Source organism: Macaca mulatta, chromosome 19 (genome assembly GCF_049350105.2).
Source record: "Macaca mulatta isolate MMU2019108-1 chromosome 19, T2T-MMU8v2.0, whole genome shotgun sequence".
NCBI classification, from domain to species: domain Eukaryota; kingdom Metazoa; phylum Chordata; class Mammalia; order Primates; family Cercopithecidae; genus Macaca; species Macaca mulatta.
Window position 1 is genome coordinate 60253722 of NC_133424.1, and position 19803 is coordinate 60273524.

A 19803-nucleotide genomic window follows, 5' to 3' on the forward strand; every position below is an offset into this window, starting at 1 on the left:
TTTTACAAAAGATGGAAAAAATTAGCAGACATGGTGGTGCCCCAGCTACTCAGGAGGCCAAGGTGGGATGATCACCTGAGCTTCGGAGGTTGAGGTTGCAGTGAGCCAAAATCCACTGCATTTCAGCCTGGGTGACAGAGAGACCCTGTCTCAAAAAAAAAAAAAAAACTTTTAAATTATTTAGTCATGGTGTTGTGCTCCTGTAGTCCTTGCTCCTCAGAAGGCTGAGGCTGGAGGGAGGTGGAGGCTGTAGTGTAGTGTGATGACGCCACTGTGCTCCAGCCTGGGTGACAGCGAGACTAAAACATAAAATACGGAACTCTGGTTAACAGTTTGCAAGCTGAATTTCACTGTCTGCAGTTCCTTTGAAAAATGTAAAACAGGCTGGGTGTGGTGGCTCATGCCTGTAATCCCAGCACTTTGGCAGGTGGGTGGATCACCTGAGGGTCAGGAGTTTGAGACCAGCCTGGCCAACATGGTGAAACCCCATCTCTACTAAAAATAGCAAAAATCAGCCAGGCGTAGTGGCGGGTGTCTGTAATCCCAGCTACTTAGGAGGCTGAGGCAGGAGAATTGCTTGAACTGGGAGGCAGAGGTCTCAGTGAGCCAAGATCATGCCATTGCACTCCAGCCTGGGCGACAAGAATGAAACTCTGTCTCAAAAAAAAAAAAAAAAAAAGAAAAAAGAAACCGTTAAACAAGGTGGATTAATGAACAGATGTCCCATAAAACAAAAGCACTGAAATGTTAAGGGTAGAATCTAGGTGATGAGGTATACGGGTGTGCACAGAAAAATTCTCTTTGAAAGTGTCCTAATAGGGAAATGGCACATTGGGGTTTTGGGGCCATGCAATGTCTATCATGGCCCTGCACCTGCTTTTGAGGCGGGTGGATCACCGGAGGTCAGGAGTTTGAGATGAGCCTGGTCAACATGGTGAAACCCCGTCTCTGCTAAAAACACAAATTACCCGGACGTGGCAGGTGCCTGTAATCCCAGCTACTCAGGAGGCTGAGGCAGGAGAATGGCTTAAACCCAGGAGGCGGAGGTTGCAGTGAGCTGAGATCATGCCATTGCACTCCAGCCTGGGCAACAGGGTGAGAGCCCAAGAAGTCTTACTCTGTTGCCCAGGCTGGAGTGCAGTGGCACAATCTTGGCTCACTGCAAGCTCTGCGTCCCGGGTTCACGCCATTCTTCTGCCTCAGCCTCCCGAGTAACTGAGACTACAGGCGCCCGCCACCACGCCCGGCTAACTTTTGTATTTTTAGTAGAGACGGGGTTTCGCCGAGTTAGCCAGGATGGTCTCGATCTCCTGACCTTGTGATCCACCCGCCTTGGCTTCCCAAAGTGCTGGGATTACAGGCGTGAGCCACCGCACCCATGAAGAGCATGATAAGAGTCCGTGTCCTGATTTCAGAATCTGTTACATACTGGCTGTGTGATGTGCAGGTTACTCAACCTGTCTGTGCCTCAGCGTTGTGTCTGTAAAACAGACATAACGATAGTGCTTATCTTGCTGTGGGTTATTATAAGTAAGTGAGTCTGCACGTGAAAGTGAGGCCCTGGCACAGGGTAAGCTCTAGGTGGGTGTTTGCTTTTATAACAATGTTAGGGTGGGGGAAGATGATTTTAAAAAGATGCGGAAACTTGCAATTTGTGCCAGAGGCTCCTCACAAATGCTCTGACCCTTTGACGCAGTCATTGCATGCTTGGGAACGTGGCCTACAGAAACAGCCGGAAGTTGGGGAAGAGCATTCTGCACAGGCTGGTCCTTGAGAGCGTTCTGGAGAATGGGAGGAAACGTGGTCATGGACACGGGGCGGGCGTTGGCCACGCAGGCGCCACCTCTGTGGCCATTAACCGAGGGGTCGGAAGTGCCTGCAGCCACTGGAAGGCGTTCGTGTTTGGATGCTTTGTGGGAAAAAGTGAACAGGATCTGCCGCCGTCCACGCTGGTGTTCATCAAACAAACCCCCATGCCAAAAGTCTCTTAAGTGGGAGGATTTCAGAGGACGACTCCTTATTCTCTTTTCCAGCATTTCCTTTTTTTAAAATTTTTTTTTTTTTTTTTTTTTTTGAGAAAGGGTCTTATTATGTTGCCCAGGCTGGAGCACATGGCTCTGTCTCAGCTCACTATAGCCTTAACCTCCTGGGCTCAAGTGATCCCCTGAACTCAGCCTCCTGAATAGCTGAGACTTACAGGCCCATGCCACCATGCCTGGCTAATTTTTTTCTTTTTGTATTTTTAGTAGAGACAGGGTTTTGCCATGTTGCCCAGGCTGGTCTCAAACTCCTGACCTCAAGTGATCCACCCACCTCGGCCTCCCAAAGTGCTGGAATTACAGGTGTGAGCCACTGAGCCAGGCCCCAAATTATCTGTAATGGAGCAAACTTAAAAAAGGAATCCAAAGGTTTTTTCCTTTGTTTTTCTTTTTGAGATATTCTTGCTCTGTCGCCCAGGCTGGAGTGCAGTGGCACGATCTTGGCTCACCGCAACCTCCGCCTCCCGGGTTCAAGCGATTCTCCTGCGTCAGCCTCCCAAGTAGCTGGGATTATAGGCACGTGTCACCACGCCCGGCTAATTTTTTGTATTTTTGCTAGAGACTGGGTTTTGCTTTGTTGGCCAGGCTGGTCTCAAAGTCCTGACCTCAGGTGATCTACCCGCCTCGGCCTCCCAGACTGCTGGGATTACAGGGGCGAGCCACCGTGCCCTGTCTGGGGGATTTTTATTTTCTTCCTTAGATCCGCTTTTCTGTGTCCTCTCCATGTGCTCCCACGCTCTTCATGGTGGTGGGAACCATGGGCTGGGTGGGCTGGGCTGACCTCCCTCCATCCTCTCATCAGAGGCTAAAAGCAACGCCTGTATTTCCCAGACACCCCAACAGCTGGGATTCTGGATGAGAATTAGGTTCCAACAATTAGAGACACCCTGGTGAGGCGTGGACGGCAGGAGCGATCCTGGAATCGCAGCCGGGCTTGGTGTCCTTGAACCCAGCGGTTCCAGCAGTGGCCCCGTAGGCAGCAGCGCCCCTGGTGGGTCAGTTCAGTGCTGTCCTGGGTGTCATTTCTGAGGGCTTGGCCTAGAGCTGCTTCTTCAGCTTCCCATGATTTTGTAAGCACCCAGTTCCCTGTAAGAGACCTGGAGTGGTTTCTATTCAGGCGCTAGAGACATTCATGCATTGCATTTTGTGTGTGTTTTTTGTTTTGTTTTAGTAGTTGTTTTTTTTGGAGACCAGGTCTTGCTGTGTTGCCCAGGCTGGAGTGCAGTGGCACGATTATGGTTCACTGCAACCTCCACCTCCCCAGGGCTCAGGTGATCCCCCCACCTCAGCCTCCCAAGTAACTGGGACCACAGGTGCATGCCATTATGCTAGGCTAATTTTGTGTTTTTTGTGGAGGTGGGGTCTTGCCATGTTGCCCAGGCTGGTCTCAAACTCCTAGACTCAAGCAGTCCTGCCTCAGCCTCCCAAGTACCAAGATTAAAGGCGTGAGCCCTCACGCCCAGACTCCTGTCTCTATTTAAAAAACAAAACAAAACAAAAAAATGGGTGTGGTGGCTCACGCCTGTAATCCCAGCACTTTGGTACCCTGAGGGGGGCGGATAACCTGACAGCACTTCTCCTTATTCTTTTTTCTGTTTAGGCGCTATGTTTGAGACGAGCCTGGCCAACATGGTGAAACCCCGTCTCTACTAAAAATATAAAAATTACCTGGGCATGGTGGCGGGTGCCTGTAATCCCTGCTACTCAGGAGGCTAAGGCAGGAGAATCGGTTTGAACCTGGGAGGTGGAGGTTGCAGTGAGCCGAGATTGTGCCACTGCACTCCAGCCTGGGGGACAGAGCGAGACTCGGTCTCAAAAAAGAAAAGAAAAAAAAAATCCATACTAATGGGTAGACACAACTCAAGTGAGAGTAGGTTTTGGGGCAGAGAAATTCAGATTAGGCTTTGGCCGGATTTGGCCTGAGCTTCCTGTTTGGCTTGTGAATGGCGATGTCGCTGAGCTGGCAGACACGGGAGCCAGAGCTCAGGGGACCTGGCAGGGAGAGATGGGTGGTCAGCGTGTGGGTGTGTGACATTTGAGGCAGTGGGAGTGGGTAGGAATTACACATAGACCAAAGGTGACAAGGGAAAAGCAGGGAGGTCCGGGGGAAGGAGAAAAAGGTGGGGGGTGGGGACCAGCACAGGGCACTGAGCAGGGGTGGCGGGGAGGGTGTGGGAGAGAATCGGGGCTGTGGATGAGCTACTCCCTCACCTGCCCACACAAGGCTGGAAGGTACCCCAGGAGGGTCGGCCAGGAGGCCGGGGCTGGGTGTCCATTGCTGAGAATTGCCCAGGGAGTGGGTGTTCAGGGCTGGGAGCAACCTCAGAGCACCGCTGTGGTCCTGTGTGATCACTAATGCCCCCACTCCCTGATCCTGTGTGACCACCAAATGCAGCGTCACCCAAGTTCAAGGAGAATCTGGACGTGGGAGACAGTAGCCGCCAGGAGGCGCCTTGAGCCTGTGCCAGGAACCAGACAGTCTGGGACAGTCTGAGACAGGACATAGAGGGAGACAGACTCAGGGAGATGCCATCAGAACATCTGGATCCAGCTGTGCCTGAAGTCCTCCCACAGACTTTGGTTACAGGAGCCAAGTGCTTAAGCCAATCACAACTTGGATTCAGACACTTATGACCAGAACTTATGATGCCCCTTCCCCCATCTCAGCTGCCTTCCCCAGGCTTCACCTCTGCCCTTGTCACTGGTGGGAATCCATCCAAACCTTGAATCTGGCCTTCAAGTCTGGGCACCTCACCCCTCCTTTACCTGGCACATCAGCCTTGGGCCCCTCTCCCTGGCTCACTGGGTTCCTGCCCCTTTGTCCTCAAGCCCCTCTACTCCAGGAAGTCAGCCTGGATTGCACCCTTCTCCCCACCCCACCCACATGAAGTAGAATCAGGAGCAATACCGGGCTCCCCACCTAAGAGCTGGGGGGTTGGTTTCAAGTCTGCTCAGTCCGATTCTTCCCATCTGAACTTCATGAACAGGTAACTACAGCTTCCCTCTGACATCCCAAACACCCTTAACTATTAGATGGGGGAGCGTGAACCTTGTATGCAGAAGGTGCTTAGTCAACACCTGTTGATGCAGGTGATACAGGGCATTGGTTAGTAGCACAGACTCTGGAGCCAAGCTCCTGGAATCACATCTTGGCTCCACTCCTTACCAGCTGGGTGTCTTTGAGGAAGTCACTTAACCTTTCTGAGCCTCAAGACAGGTAATACTAGTGTCTAGCATTAAATAAGGTAATGCCTATTACCTTATTTATGCTGTAAATGCTGACAGCAATGCCCAGCACATAGCAAGTGCTGTATGATTGTTTACTATATAAGAAGCTCAGAAGAAAACAGACCACAGTCAATTTCTTTTCTTTTTTTTTTTTTTTGAGGCGGAGTCTTGCTCTGTCACCCAGGCTGGAGTGCAGTGGCATGATGTCGGCTCACTACAACCTCCGCCTCCTGGGTTCAAGTGATTCTCCTGCCTCAGCCTCCTAAGTAGCTGGGATTACAGGCACGTGCCACCACGCCTGGCTAATTTTTGTATTTTTAGTAGAGACGGGGTTTCACCCTGTTGGCCAGGCTGGTCTCGATCTCTTGACCTTGTGATCTACCCACCTCAGCCTCCCGAAGTGGGCCCAGTGCTTATGTGTATCTTACCACAATTAAAAATCACACACAAGGCCAGGTGCAGTGGCTCATGCCTGTAATTCCAGCATTTTCTGAGGCCGAGACGGGTGGATTACCTGAGATCAGGGGTTCAAAACCAGCCTGGTCAACATGGTGAAACCCTGTCTCTACTACAAATACAGAACTTAGCTGGGTGAGGTGGTGCATACCTGTAATCCCAGCTACCTGGGAGGCTGAGGCATGAGAATTCCTTGAACCCGGAAAGGGGAGGTTGCAGTGAGCTGAGATCATGCCACTGCACTCCAGCCTGGGTGACAGAGCAAGACTCCATCTCAAAAAAAAAAAAAAAAAAAAAAATCACACACGAGGCCAGGTTCAGTGGCTCATGCCTGTAATCTCAGCACTTTGGGAGGCTGAGGCAAGAGGATTTTTCCAGCCCACGAGTTTGAAACCAGCCTGGACAATATATGGAGACCCCGTCTCTACAAAAAAATTTTTTTAATTAGCCAGGCATAGTGGCACCAGCTACTCAGGAGGCTGAGGTGGGAGGATCGCTTGAGCCACGGAGGTCGAAGCTGCAGTGAGCTATGATCACGCCACTGCACTCCAGCCTGGGCGACAGAGCTGTCTCTAAAAAGCTAATTTTATGTGATTTTTTTACCTCAATTTTTAAAAAAGGGGGAAAACGGGGAGTAAATAGGTCTGCTGTGTTCTTAGAAAAGCAAGGAGCCCAGTGCGGCGGGGGCACAGGGAGGAGGGGTTTATGTAAGGTCAGAGAGGTAAGGGGCCAGGTCATGCAGAGCCCTGGAGTCCGCGGTCAGGACTTGGACTCTGAGCGAGCAGGAGCCGCCGTAAATGGGAACCGGCGCCCCCTGTCGGCGATATGGAGAACAGGCAGAGCAGCGCTTCCAGGTGGGCAATGGTGGAGGCCCCACCCGCGGTAGCAGGTAGAGGTGGGGAGGAGTGGGCGCATCCGGAATATACTCGGGGTGTGTGTGTGTGTGTGTGTGTGATGAGACAGAGTTTTGCTCTGGGGTGTGTGTGTGTGTGTGATGAGACAGAGTTTTGCTGTGTGTGTGTGTGTGTGTGTGTGATGAGACAGAGTTTTGCTCTGGTGTGTGTGTGTGTGTGTGATAGAGTTTTGCTCTGTTGCCCACACTGGAGTACAGTGATGCGATCTCAGCTCACTGCAACCCCTGCCTCCCGGGTTCAGGCGATTCAAGGGATTCTCATGCCTCAACCTCCCGAGTAGCTGGGACTACAGGAATGCGCCACCACACCCGGGTAATTCTGTATTTTTAGTAGAGACGGGGTTTCATCATATTGACCAGGCTGGTCTCAAACTCCTGACCTCAAGTGATCCGCCCGCCATGGCCTCCCAAAGTGTCAGGATTACAGGTGTGAGTCACACCACGCCCAGCCTAGGAATATACTTTGAAAGTAGATCCACCATAACTGGCCGAGGTACAAGGGGAATAAAAAGAGCCAAAGGTGATTCCAAGGTTTCCAGACTTGGTCTAGAGTTGCTGTTGCCTGAGATGGGGAAGACTGAGGAACAAGGGGCTCAGAGGTGGGGCAGGTGCAGGGGAGAAATGGGAACTTGGGATTGAGACGCCCATCAGACGCCCGAGTGTAGACATGAAGTAGAGGTAAAAATTTGGAATTCAGGCCGGGCGCGGTGGCTCAAGCCTGTAATCCCAGCACTTTGGGAGGCCGAGGCGGGTGGATCACAAGGTCAGAGAGATCGAGACTATCCTGGCTAACATGGTGAAACCCCGTCTCTACTAAAAATACAAAAAACTAGCCGGGCGTGGTGGCGGGCGCCTGTAGTCTCAGCTACTTGGGAGGCTGAGGCGGGAGAATGGCGTGAACCCGGGAGGCGGAGCTTGCAGTGAGCCGAGATCACGCCACTGCACTCCAGCCTGGGAGACACAGCGAGACTCCGTCTCAAAAAAAAAAAAAAAAAAAAAAAAAATTTGGAATTCAGGGAAAATTCCTGGGCTGCAAACATGCATTTGAAATTTGCATATATTCACAACCTTTAAAATGTGGGAGTGTGCCTTGTGTCTTAAACCTGTGAAAACTGCCCATTCTCCCCCTACCTAATGTATTAGAATTTTTTTGTTTGTTTTTTATTTTGGAGACAGAGTCTCACTCTATTGCCCAGGTTAGAGTGTGGTGATGCAATCTTGGCTCACTGCAACCTCTGCCTTCCAGGTTCAAGCAGTTCTCCTCCCTCAGCCTCCCAAGCAGCTGGGATTACAGGCGTCTGCTACCACACCCGCCTAGTTTGTATTTTTAGTAGAGACGGGGTTTCACCATCTCTACTGGCCAGGGCTGTCGTGTATTGAGAGCCAGGTGTGCTTTTGTGTAGCTGTGTGACTGAGTAAAGGTGTGTTTGATGTGTTGTGTCTCTGGCTGGGTTGGGTTTGTCTGGATGTGCAATTGTGTAATGGGTGAGGGTGATCACTTGTGAGTTATCATTTGTCGTGTGTGTGTGTGAGAGAGAGAGAAGGAGAAAGAGGAGAGAGAGAGAGAGGGGTGGCCTCCCAGCCCAGGAGTCATTACTAATTCCTCCAGCATCCCCCATTTCTGGGCAACAGAGGCCCCTTTGTTCACAGTCGCAGAAGCAGTGATGTCCTTTAGGCCCCTGGCAAGTTCTCAGCCCTGAGCCTGGTCAACAAAAGGCCCTCTGAGCTTTTGCATTGAGCCCGGCCACCTGCAGAGTGTGCTGAGGACATCAGTGAGGGCACAGGACGTGTGACAACCACAGTGGCTTGGCCAGCGATGGAGGAGCCCAGGGGCTTAGAGAGGGCCTTCATGAGGATAATATTGTTACAAGATAATTATGGGAAAACAGGTAAAACCATGATTGTCCTGCAGATCTAAAAATGAACACATGGGGTGGACATGGTGGCTCATGCCTGTAATCAGCATTCTGGGAGGCCGAGGTAGGAGGATTGCATGAGCCCAAGCGTTCTGAGACCAGCCTGGACAACATAATGAGACCTCATCTCTATTTTTATTTCTTTTTTTTTTTTTTTTTTTTTTTTTGAGATGGAGTCTCGCTCTGTCGCCCAGGCTGGAGTGCAGTGGCCGGATCTCAGCTCACTGCAAGCTCCGCCTCCCGGGTTCCCGCCATTCTCCTGCCTCAGCCTCCCGAGTAGCTGGGACTACAGGCGCCCGCCACCTCGCCCGGCTAGTTTTTTTTTGTATTTTTTTAGTAGAGACGGGGTTTCACCGTGTTAGCCAGGATGGTCTCGATCTCCCAACCTCGTGATCCGCCTGTCTCGGCCTCCCAAAGTGCTGGGATTACAGGCTTGAGCCACCGCGCCCGGCCTCTATTTTTATTTCTATTTATTTTTAGTTTTCATCTTTTCTTGAGATGGAGTCTCCTTCTATCACCTAGGCTGGAGCACAGTGGCATGATCTTGGCTCACTGCAACCTCTGCCTCCTGGGTTCAAGCGATTCTCAAGCCTCAGCCTCCTGAGTAGCTGGGACAACAAACACGCACCACTAGGTCTGGCTAATTTTTTTTTTTTTTTTGTATTTTTAGTAGAGATGGGGTTTTGCCATGTTACCAGGCTGGTCTCGAACTCCAGGCCTCGAGTGATTCGCCTGCCTTGGCCTTCCAAAGTGCTGGGATTACAGGCATGAGCCACCATGCCTGGCCCCATCTCTATTTTTTAAAAAAATATTTTAAAGGCTGGGCATGGTGGCTCACGCCTGTAATCCCAGCACTTTGGGAGGCTGACATGGGCGGATCACAAGGTCAGGAGATGGACACCATCCCGGCTAACATGGTGAAACCCCGTCTCTACTAAAAATACAAAAAAAAAAAAAAAATTAGCTGGGAGTGGTGACAGGCACCTGTAGTCCCAGCTACTCGGGAGGCTGAGGCAGGTGAATGGCGTGAACCCAGGAGGCGCAGGTTGCAGTGAGCTGAGATTGCGCCACTGCACTCCAGCCTGGGTGACAGAGCGAGACTCCGACTCAAAAAAAAAAAAAAAAAAAAATATATATATATATATATAGTGTATGCATATGTTTATTTTGTATATATATTTTTGTGTATATACATATCTATATATATAATTTGTTTTTATAGAGATGGGGTCTCACTATGTTGCCCAGGCAGAGGTTTGGGTTTTTACTGAGGGCTCTGGGAGCCACAGAAAATAGCTCTATTTGTGGGGCATTCACTTGTTGCCCAGCCCTATGTTGCTTTACATGCACTTGCTCATTAAATCCTCCCCAGATCAGGGGGATCAGACCGAGGTGAGTGGAGTTGACTTGAACTTTGTCTGCTTAGGGTTCTAAGAGGTAAAGACTAGGGGATCTGGTGACAGGGAAATCCCAGATAGAGTTAACCTTTTTTTTTTTTTTCTGATACAGTCTCGCTCTGTCACCCAGGCTGGAGTGCAGTGGTGCAATCTCAGCTCACTGCCTTCCGCCTCCCGGGTTCAAGTGATTCTCCTGCCTCAGCCTCCCAAGTAGCTGGGATTACAGGTGCGCGCCACCGCATCTGGCTAATTTTTGTATTTTTAGTAGAGACAGGGTTTCACCATGATGGCCAGGCTGGTCTTGAACTCCTGACCTCAAGTGATCCGCCTGCCTCGGCCTCCCAAAGTGCTGGGATTACAGGCGTGAGCCACCGCACCCAGCCGCTAAAGTATTATTACTGTCAGGCCTCTGAGCCCAAGCCAAGTCATCATATCCCCTGTGACTTGCACGTATATGCCCAGATGGCCTGAAGTAACTGAAGAATCACAAAAGAAGTGAAAATGCCCTGCCCCGCCTTAACTGATGACATTCCACTACAAAAAAAGTGAAAATGACCGGTCCTTGCCTTAAGCGATGCCATTATCTTGTGCCTGGCTCATCCTGGCTCAAAAAGCTCCCCCACTGAGCACCTTGTGACTCCCACTCCTGCCCGCCAGAGAACAACCCCCCTTTGACTGGAATTTTCCTTTACCTACCCAAATCCTATAAAACGGCCCCACACTTATCTCCCTTCGCTGACTCTTTTCGGACTCAGCCCGCCTGCACCCAGGTGACTAAAAAGCTTTATTGCTCACACAAAGCCTGTTTGGTGGTCTCTTCACACGGATGCGTAGGACAATGATTATTCTGTAGAGACGCATCTGGCTATGTTGCCCAGGCTGGTCTTGAATTCCTCGGCTCAAGCGATCCACCCGCCTCTGCCTCCCACAGCGCTGGGGTTACAGGCGTGAGCCACCGCGCCCTGCGGCTGAAGGTCTTATAAGGCAACTGTGCGCTCTGGAACGCTCCCTGAAAACCTCCCTCTCAACCCCCTCCCTCCTCCCTCACCTGATCTACCCCAATCCTTCCCCCTTCGTCCCTCTCGCCCTTTCCAGGGAAGGTAAGGGACTCGAGAATCGCGCCCTGCTTCTCTCCACACCGCGCCGTTCCCCAGCCCCCGCCGTGAAAGGACCACCCTTGAGGCTGATTCCGGGTCCAGTTGGGAGCGGCGGGCCCTGAACCACCTCCCCCCGCGGGCTGTACCATTCTGGCCGGGGGGGACCTGGGAGGGGACGCGCGGAGGGCTTCCCCCGGAGGCTGCCTCTCTCAAGACTCTCTCCAACCCAACAGGGGGATGGGAAGGAGACTTGTGTGGAGGCCTCGGGCTGGGGGGTCGCCGTTCCCTTGTCCCCCGCCTCGGCGCCTCTCCGCCCACCACCCCTCCCTGGCATTGGTTGACGCCAGAGGAAGCCGAGGCTCCATCCTTTCTGCGCAGGTTCCCGCCGCACTCGCGCACACCTAGGGCGTCCAGCTGGGAGAGCGGTGTGGTCCGGGCGTCCGCTCCTCAGCGGATGTGGCGGCCCCGAGCCATGGCTCTCGCCGTGCGAGTCGTTTATTGGTAAGCGCAGCGGCCAGCGGCCCCCGTCTGCGACCCCCACCCGGGACCCGATCCTCCGCACCCTCGGAGCCGGGGTCTGGGAGCGTCGGGGAGAGGACCCATGGGGACCCCTGTATGGGAAAAAGGATTCCGGTGTGGGTGGGGTGGGCGTAGGGAGGGGTGAAAAACAGAGAGCGGTGGTGCCCGGCCCCCTCTTAGGCTTGCCACGTTGGGCATCTCGGGTTATAAAAGGTGGGACTGAGACGGGTGTGTGTCAATTTCGAACCCCCGACTCCGGGGCTCCGCTGGGAGGGGGCTGGTGATCAGCTTTGTAAAGGGACCTAAGGCTCCTCTACCCTAAGGCTTCCTCTCCCCCAATATCCGGAACAGTCGCGGGGTGGGGACAGTGAGAGCTCAGAAGGTTCGAGAATGTCTCAGCCTGTGTTTCAAAAGCACTTGAATTGTTGGCCTCTGCCCAGTGGGTTCCCTTGCCCACGAACCCCACTCCTTTTCTGGCCTCAGTTCTCCCGTCTGTGGCGAGAGGGAAGCTCTGTGTCAGCACTGAACACGCTTAATTTCTACAAGTCTCAGGAACGATATAGTAGGGTAGGATATGAATTACTTTACGTTCTCTCCACTCCCCAGCACCTAATACTGTGCTGGCATGCAGGAGGTATTTAATAAATACCTGTCCAATGAATTTATCCTCCCAGGAATCCCTTAAGAGAGGGGAATTTTAGGCCAGGCGCTGTTGATCACGCCTGAAATCCAAACACTTTGGGAGGCTGAGGCGGGGGGATCACTTTAGCCCAAGAGTTCGAGACCAGCCTGGGCAACACAGGGAGACCCCTCGTCTCTACAAAACTTGAAAAGTTAGCCTGACATGGTGGCGCGCACCTGTAGTCCCTGCTGCTCCGGAGGCTGAGGCAGGAGGATCACTGGAGCTGGGAAGGCGGAGGTTGCAGTGAGCTGAGATGGCACAACTGCACTCCAACTTGGGCAGCAGAGCGAGACTCTGTCTCAAAAAACAAAGTGTAAATGAAAGAGAGGGGAATTTTAGTTCCATCTTACAGGTGAGAACAGGCTGGGACTGGGGTGGGGGCAGGCTAGTAGCTTCAAGTCTGGACTGCAGGTGACAGGGGTAACTGGAACCTGGGTTCGCCGTCAGCTTTCCACTGTCTCTGCCTGCTCGACAAAGCAGAGGCAAGAGTGACATTTTGAGACGCCTACCAGGCCTGTGCACCAGATTCCAGTCCCAAAATAGCCTGCTGTGGGGGTTGGGTGAGCTTGTATTTCACCCTGGGGACTGGGAAGGTGTTCAGAATCTAGGAGCCGCAGGGCCAGGGTGCGGTGGCTCACGCCTGTAATCTCAGCACTTTGGGAGGCGGAGGCAGAGGCAGGCGGATCCCCTGAGTTCAGGACTTCCAGACCAGCCTGGCCAACATTGTGAAAATACAAAAATTGGCAGGGCGTGGTGTAAGAATCCAGGAGCCTGCAGGGTTTTCCTTGGAGTTTTTCAAGGGCTGTGGGTGAGGGTGGTGGGCACAGGGAGTGGGTGGGGACCTTATTTGTGCTGTTCTTCTCCTAATCCAGTTCTGGTTTTCCCCCTGTCCCCGTCTCTCGTATTTGTGGTCTCGTCTCCTCTCTCCCCTTTTTCCGCTCCCCCTTCTCTGTCTCTTGCTTGGTGTTGGTTTTCTTTGTGTCCCTGTGCGTCCCCGCGCCACCCCCTGTGCTGTGCCCCAACGCTCTGCCTGGCTGGTGCCTGTCTTCTCCCATGAGGGCATCTGTCACCTCTTTTGCTTGGTCATCTGTATTCCTCTTTGTTTCTTCCTGGCCCCACCTTGCTCTCTCCCCCCACCGCCTGTGTCTACCCTCCTCTCCCCATCCCCCACTTCTCCCCCCCCTCCCCCCCCCCCCGCCTGGATGTCCTGGACTCTCCTACCAGTGGCGCTTGAGGCTACAAGTCCAAGGTAAGCAGGGTGGATGCCCGGGGACATTCCTGGAAGCTGGGGAGGGGTAGAGGGGTAGAGGCGGGCTGACTGGTATGACCCCTGCTGTGACCTCACACCGCGTTTTTCAGTATCTTCAGCTCAAGAAGAAGTTAGAAGATGAGTTCCCCGGCCGCCTGGACATCGTGAGTCTTGGGATGGGGAGAAAGACTTGAATACAGCCACTGTGTCAGTCCCTTAGGCCTGGATGGCACTGGGTGGGGGTTAGGTTGGCCCTACTCCCTTCACCCATGTTCTCCATCCCCTGGGAGGGGGAGGGTCTCCCCAAGAGGACATCTCAGCCCCTCCAACATCCCCTCCACCCCCTTTCCTCAGTGCGGCGAGGGAACTCCCCAGGCCACCGGGTTCTTTGAAGTAATGGTAGCCGGGAAGTTGATTCACTCTAAGAAGGTATGTCTGTCTGTCCGTCCTGCCTCGTTTTGGGGCTAGCGTGGGCTCGGGGCTGAGGTTGGTGTCTTGGTCCCAGCTCACCCCTTCCGTCTTCCTCCCCTCCCTAGAAAGGCGATGGCTACGTGGACACAGAAAGCAAGTTTCTGAAGCTGGTGGCCGCCATCAAAGCCGCCTTGGCCCAGGGCTAATGCGCCCTGAAGGCAGAGGTGAGGGGGCCCACTAGACAGGGACACCTCCCTATGGATCTTCTCCCTGCCCCATGCTCTGACTCCTTGGCCCAGGGTGGAGAGCCTGGAAGATGTGGGGGGACATCACGTGTATCCCCAGAGCGAGCAGGATAAAGTTAGACCCGGGCGATGAGATGGGGTCAGAGGCGTGCGGGATGACAGCTGAGATAGGGTCAGAGGTGTGCAGGGTGACAGCTGAGACGGTGGTGGGGTCAGGTGTGCAGGATGACAGCTGAGATGGGGTCAGAGGCGTGCGGGATGACAACTGAGATGGTGATGGGGTCAGAGGCGTGCGGGATGACAACTGAGACGGTGATGGGGTCAGAGGCGTGCGGGATGACAGCTGAGACGGTGATGGGGTCAGAGCGTGCGGGATGACAGCTGAGATGGGGTCAGAGGCGTGCGGGATGACAGCTGAGACGGTGATAGGGTCAGAGGTGTGCAGGGTGACAGCTGAGATGGGGCATGCGGGATGACAGCTGAGATAGGGTCAGAGGTGTGCAGGATGACAGCTGAGACGGTGATAGGGTCAGAGGTGTGCAGGATGACAGCTGAGATGGGGTCAGAGGTGTGCGGGATGACAACTGAGATGGGGTCAGAGGTGTGCGGGATGACAGCTGAGATGGGGTCAGAGGTGTGCGGGATGACAGCTGAGATGGGGTCAGAGGTGTGCGGGATGACAGGTGAGATGGGGTCAGAGGCGTGCGGGATGACAGGTGAGTTGGTGGTGGGGTCGGAGTTGTGCAGGGTGACAACTGAGAGAGGGTCAGAGGTGTGCGGGATGACAGCTGAGATGGTGATGGGGTCAGAGGTGTGCGGGATGACAGCTGAGATGGTGATGGGGTCAGAGGTGTGCGGGATGACAGCTGAGATGGTGATAGGGTCAGAGGCATGCAGGATGACAGCTGAAACGGTGATAGGGTCAGAGGTGTGCAGGGTGACAGCTGAGATGGGGCATGCGGGATGACAGCTGAGATAGGGTCAGAGGTGTGCAGGATGACAGCTGAGACGGTGATAGGGTCAGAGGTGTGCAGGATGACAGCTGAGATGGGGTCAGAGGTGTGCGGGATGACAACTGAGATGGGGTCAGAGGTGTGCAAGATGACAGCTGAGATGGGGTCAGAGGTGTGCAGGATGACAGCTCTGATGGGGTCAGAGGTGTGAGGGATGACAGGTGAGTTGGTGGTGGGGTCGGAGTTGTGCAGGGTGACAACTGAGAGAGGGTCAGAGGTGTGCGGGATGACAGCTGAGATGGTGATGGGGTCAGAGGTGTGCGGGATGACAGCTGAGATGGTGATGGGGTCAGAGGTGTGCAGGATGACAGCTGAGATGGTGATGGGGTCAGAGGTGTGCGGGATGACAGCTGAGATGGGGTCAGAGGTGTGCGGGATGACAGCTGAGATGGGGTCAGAGGTGTGCGGGATGACAGCTGAGATGGTGATGGGGTCAGAGGTGTGCAGGATGACAGCTGAGCTGGTGGTGGAGTATCCGGAACTCTAGGTCTTTGTACCATTGCTAGGAAACAGTTCCCAACCCAGCAGGTCATGTAACAGCGTCTGGCCAAGTTCCCAGCATGTTTTGAGACAGAATTTCCTTGCTCCACAATTTCAAGTAGGTCAGTAATTATCATCGGGCTCGGAACCTGAGAATTAGTTCTAGGAATATTCTAGACCTGATCCAGCTGCAGAAACATACCCACTTTAGAACTGAACATGAGTCCAAGAACGCTCTAGAAACAAATGCTAACTCTAGAACGGATTGTCTGCTCCAAAACAACCCTAGAGCTGACTCCCAGTTCCCCCCGTAGAGCTGAGAATGAAATATACCAGCTCCCAACACACTGTAAACCTGAGCTCCCCTTCCCAGCCCAGCAATTGAGAAATGTGAGCCAGGCCCCAGACACTAGAATTCACCACTAGTTCCTGGAGTTGGCTACTGGTTCCTTATATACGGTTTTTCTTTTTGAGATGGAGTCTTCCTCTATCTCCTGGGCTAAAGTGCAGTGGCGTGATCTTGGCTCACTGCAGCCTCTGCCTCCCGGGTTCAAGCAGTTCTCCTGCCTCAGCCTCCTAAGTAGCTGGGATTACAGGTTTCCACCACCACACCCGGCTAATTTTTGTATTTGTAGTAGGTCTCACCATGTTGGCCAGGCTGGTCTTGAACTCCTGACTTCAGGTGATCCACCTGCCTTGGCCTCCCAAAGTGGTGGGATTACAGGCGTGAGCCACCGCGCCCAGCCTCCTTATGCACTGTGAACCAAGTATTGTTTCCAACCTAATACATTGTGGAACAAGTGGCAATTTCTATATGAACCTCAGGAACAAAGTACTACTTTCCAGGACCTTCTGAGTCTGATTTTCCAGTTTTTAAGCCAGTGTGGTCCAGATAAGCTTGAAACACAACCCATTCTAGAACTTTTACTAGCCCTTTGTAGTAATAGTTACTGGCCCTTTGTTCTGGTCTCTGGCACTCCAGGGCCTAGAGCATAGTTTACTTTTTGAGGTGGAGTCTGGCTGTGTTGCCCAGGCTGGAGTGCAGTGGCATGATCTCAGCCCACTGTAACATCTGCCTCCTGGCTTCAAGGGATTCTCATGTCTCAGCCTCCTGAGTAGCTGGGATTACAGATGTCTGCCATCATGCCCGGCTAATTTTTGTGTGTGTGTGTGTGTGTGTGTGTGTGTGTGTGTGTGTATGTATAATATATTTTTTAAGATGGAGTCTTGCTCTGTCGCCCAGGCTGGAGTGCAGTGGCACGATCTCGGCTCACTGCAAGCTCCGCCTCCGGAGTTCACGCCATTTTCCTGCCTCAGTCTCCCAAGTAGCTGAGACTACAGGCGCCCGCCACCACGCCTGGCTAATTTTTGTGTTTTTTAGTAGAGACAGGGTTTCACAGTGTTAGCCAGGCTGGTTTTGAACTCCTGACCTCAGGTGATCTGCCTGCTTCGGCCTCCCAAAGTGCTGGGGTTACAGGCGTGAATCATGGTGCCCGGAGATACTTTTTACTCCCCTCTAAACTTCAGCACCAGTTCCCTCTCCATGCGGATCAAGAACAGTGTCCCATCCCAACACACTGTGGGCCCAAGTACCAGCTCCCAGCATGCCTTGTGCCAGAAAACTAATTTCAAATGCATTACACTGAAGTTCCATTTCCTGGAATTCTTTACCAGAGCAGAATGAGGTCATGTTCAATGTGACTTGGGACTTGCCAATATGAAGTAATGCAGAAACAATATCTTGCCTTGTGTGCAGGTCTGAAACAAAGCAAATCCCTCTAACATAAAGGAAAAGAAAAATGGAATTACCTAATTCCAAAGCTGCATCAGCTGAATGCATTGTGGACCGGTGCTATTGAGCGTGGGGGTGGGGTACCACCATGCAGCCTTTGAATTCTTTTTTTTTTTTTTGAGACAGTATCGCTCTGTCACCCAGGCTAGAGTGTAGTGGCGCGGTCTCAGCTCAGTGCAACCTCCACCTCTCAGGCTCAAGGGATTCTCCTGCCTCAGCCTCCCAAGTAACTGGGATTACAGTTGTGCACCACCACGCCCAGCTAATTTTTCTAGTTTTTGTAGAGATGGGTTTTTTTCACCATGTTGCCCAGACTGGTCTCAAACTCCTGGGCTCAAGTGATCCACCTGCCTCAGCCTCGCAAAGTGCTGGGATTACAGACGTGAGCCACGGCACCTGGCTATCTTTCTTCCTTTTAATGCGGGCCCCAAGCCTGGCCTCTGTTCCTGTAAACTGACTCCCTCCCCCAACCACCTCTTTTTCTCTCCACAGTCCAGCGACCTTGACCCAGCCCCTCTCAGCAGACGCTTCATGATAGGAAGGACTGAAAAGTCTTGTGGACGCCTGGTCTTTCCCTGATGTTCTCGTGGCTGCTGTTGGGGGCAGAGATTGACGCCGCTGGTCTTTGCCTCTGTGTGGGAGTCTGTGTGTATGTGTCTTCCCCGGAATCCACACCACCCCACCCTCCTCCTGTCCCCTGGTTTCATCGTCTCTCTTTGCATACCCCATGTCTTCCCCAGTTGTCCCCTGGAGTTTGGGGGACGTCCCGCCTCAGGCATCCTTCTCAAGGGGAAGCCAAGAGAGGCATCAGGATGGGTGAGTTTCTGATTGCGGCGACGTTTGCAACCATTCACGATTCAATAAATACTGGAGGAATTGAACCGAACGTGCCTGTGAGGAGTGTATCCTGTTTTACCCCTGGGCCTCCTCCCTCCAGGACCCTGTCCCAGAAGTGAGCGACCGCGTGTTGAGTGTTCAGTGCACCGGCCCTCTGTAAGGAAGCATCTTACAGCGATGCTGAGGTTAGTTTTTGAGACAGTCTTGCTCTGGAGTGCAGGGGTGCGATCCCAGCTCACTGCAGCCTCCCTCTCCCATGTTCAAGTGATTCTCCTGTCTCAGCCTCCCGAGTAGCTGGGACCACAGGTGTGCACCACCATGCCTGGCTAATTTTTCTTTTTTTTTTTTTTTTTTTGAGACGGAGTCTTGTTCTGTCACCCAGGCTGGTGTGCAGTGGTGCAATCTCGGCTCACTGCAACCTCTGCCTCCAGGGTTCAAGCGATTCTCCTGCCTCAGCCTCCCATGTGGCTGGAATTACAGGTGCCCGCCACCATGCCCAGCTAATTTTTTGTATTTTTATTAGAGATGGGGTTTCGTTATGTTGGCCAGATGGGTCTCGAACTCCTGACCTTGTGACCCTCCCTCCTCAGCCTCCCAAAGTGCTGGGACTACAGGTGTGAACCACCGTGCCGGGCCTAATTTTTGTATTTTTATTTATTCTTATTTATTTGTTTATTTTTGAGATAGAGTCTCACTCTGTCACCCAGGCTGGAATGCAGTGGTGTGATCTCTGCTCACTGCAACCTCTGCCTCCCGGGTTGAAGCGATTCTCCTGCCTCAGCCTCCTGAGTAGCTGGGGCTACAGGCTTGTGCCATCATGCCCGGCTAATAGGATTTTATATTTTTAGTAGAGACAGGGTTTCACCATGTTGATCAGGCTGGTCTTGAACTCCTGACCTCGTGATTTACCCACCCTCGGCCTCCCAAAGTGCTGGGATTATAGGCATGAGCTGCCACGCCCGGCTGTTTTTGTAACTATTGATAGCCGTGAAGTGTATGCACACTTGACTCCAATCAGGTACAGTTTTAAACTGATTCACTCAAACCTTGACCCACTCATTCTGGGAGGACAGAAATAAAATGGTTCCTCCCCCAAGTCAAATGCTGACTCCTGAAACCCACCACATTCCATGGATCTCTGCCCAGTGACATTTGGGAAATGTAAGACAACATCAACAATAGCATCAAGAGGCCGGGTGCAGTGGCTCATGCTTGTAATCCCAGCACTTTGGGAGGCCAAGGTAGGCGGATTGCTTGAGGCCATGAGTTTGAGACCAGCCTGGCCAACGTGGTGAAACCCCATCTCTACTAAAAATACAGAAATTAGCCGGGTGGTGGCAGGTGCCTGTGGTCCCAGCTACTCAGGAGGCTGAGGTATGAAAATCGTTTCAACTCAGGAAGCAGAGGTTGCAGTGAGCTGAGGTTATGCCACTGCACTCCATCCTGGGGGACACAGTGAGACACTGTCTCAAAGAAACAAGCCCCCACGTGGCTTCATTTCTAATGATTCTGAGATTTTCTTAGTATGA

The 19803-nt window shown here is 52.8% G+C and overlaps 1 protein-coding gene across 1 annotated transcript; it reads left to right on the forward strand.

Moving 5' to 3' along the window:
* The first annotated feature begins 11321 nt into the window (after positions 1–11321).
* Positions 11322–18323, forward strand: SELENOW (selenoprotein W). Its single transcript, NM_001042737.2, has 6 exons — positions 11322–11547; positions 13472–13496; positions 13607–13660; positions 13851–13925; positions 14033–14131; positions 17930–18323. The coding sequence occupies exons 1-5, from the start codon at positions 11519–11521 to the stop codon at positions 14111–14113; spliced, it is 264 nt and encodes an 87-aa protein (NP_001036202.1). The 5' UTR covers positions 11322–11518; the 3' UTR covers positions 14114–14131; positions 17930–18323.
* Positions 18324–19803: the final 1480 nt, after the last annotated feature.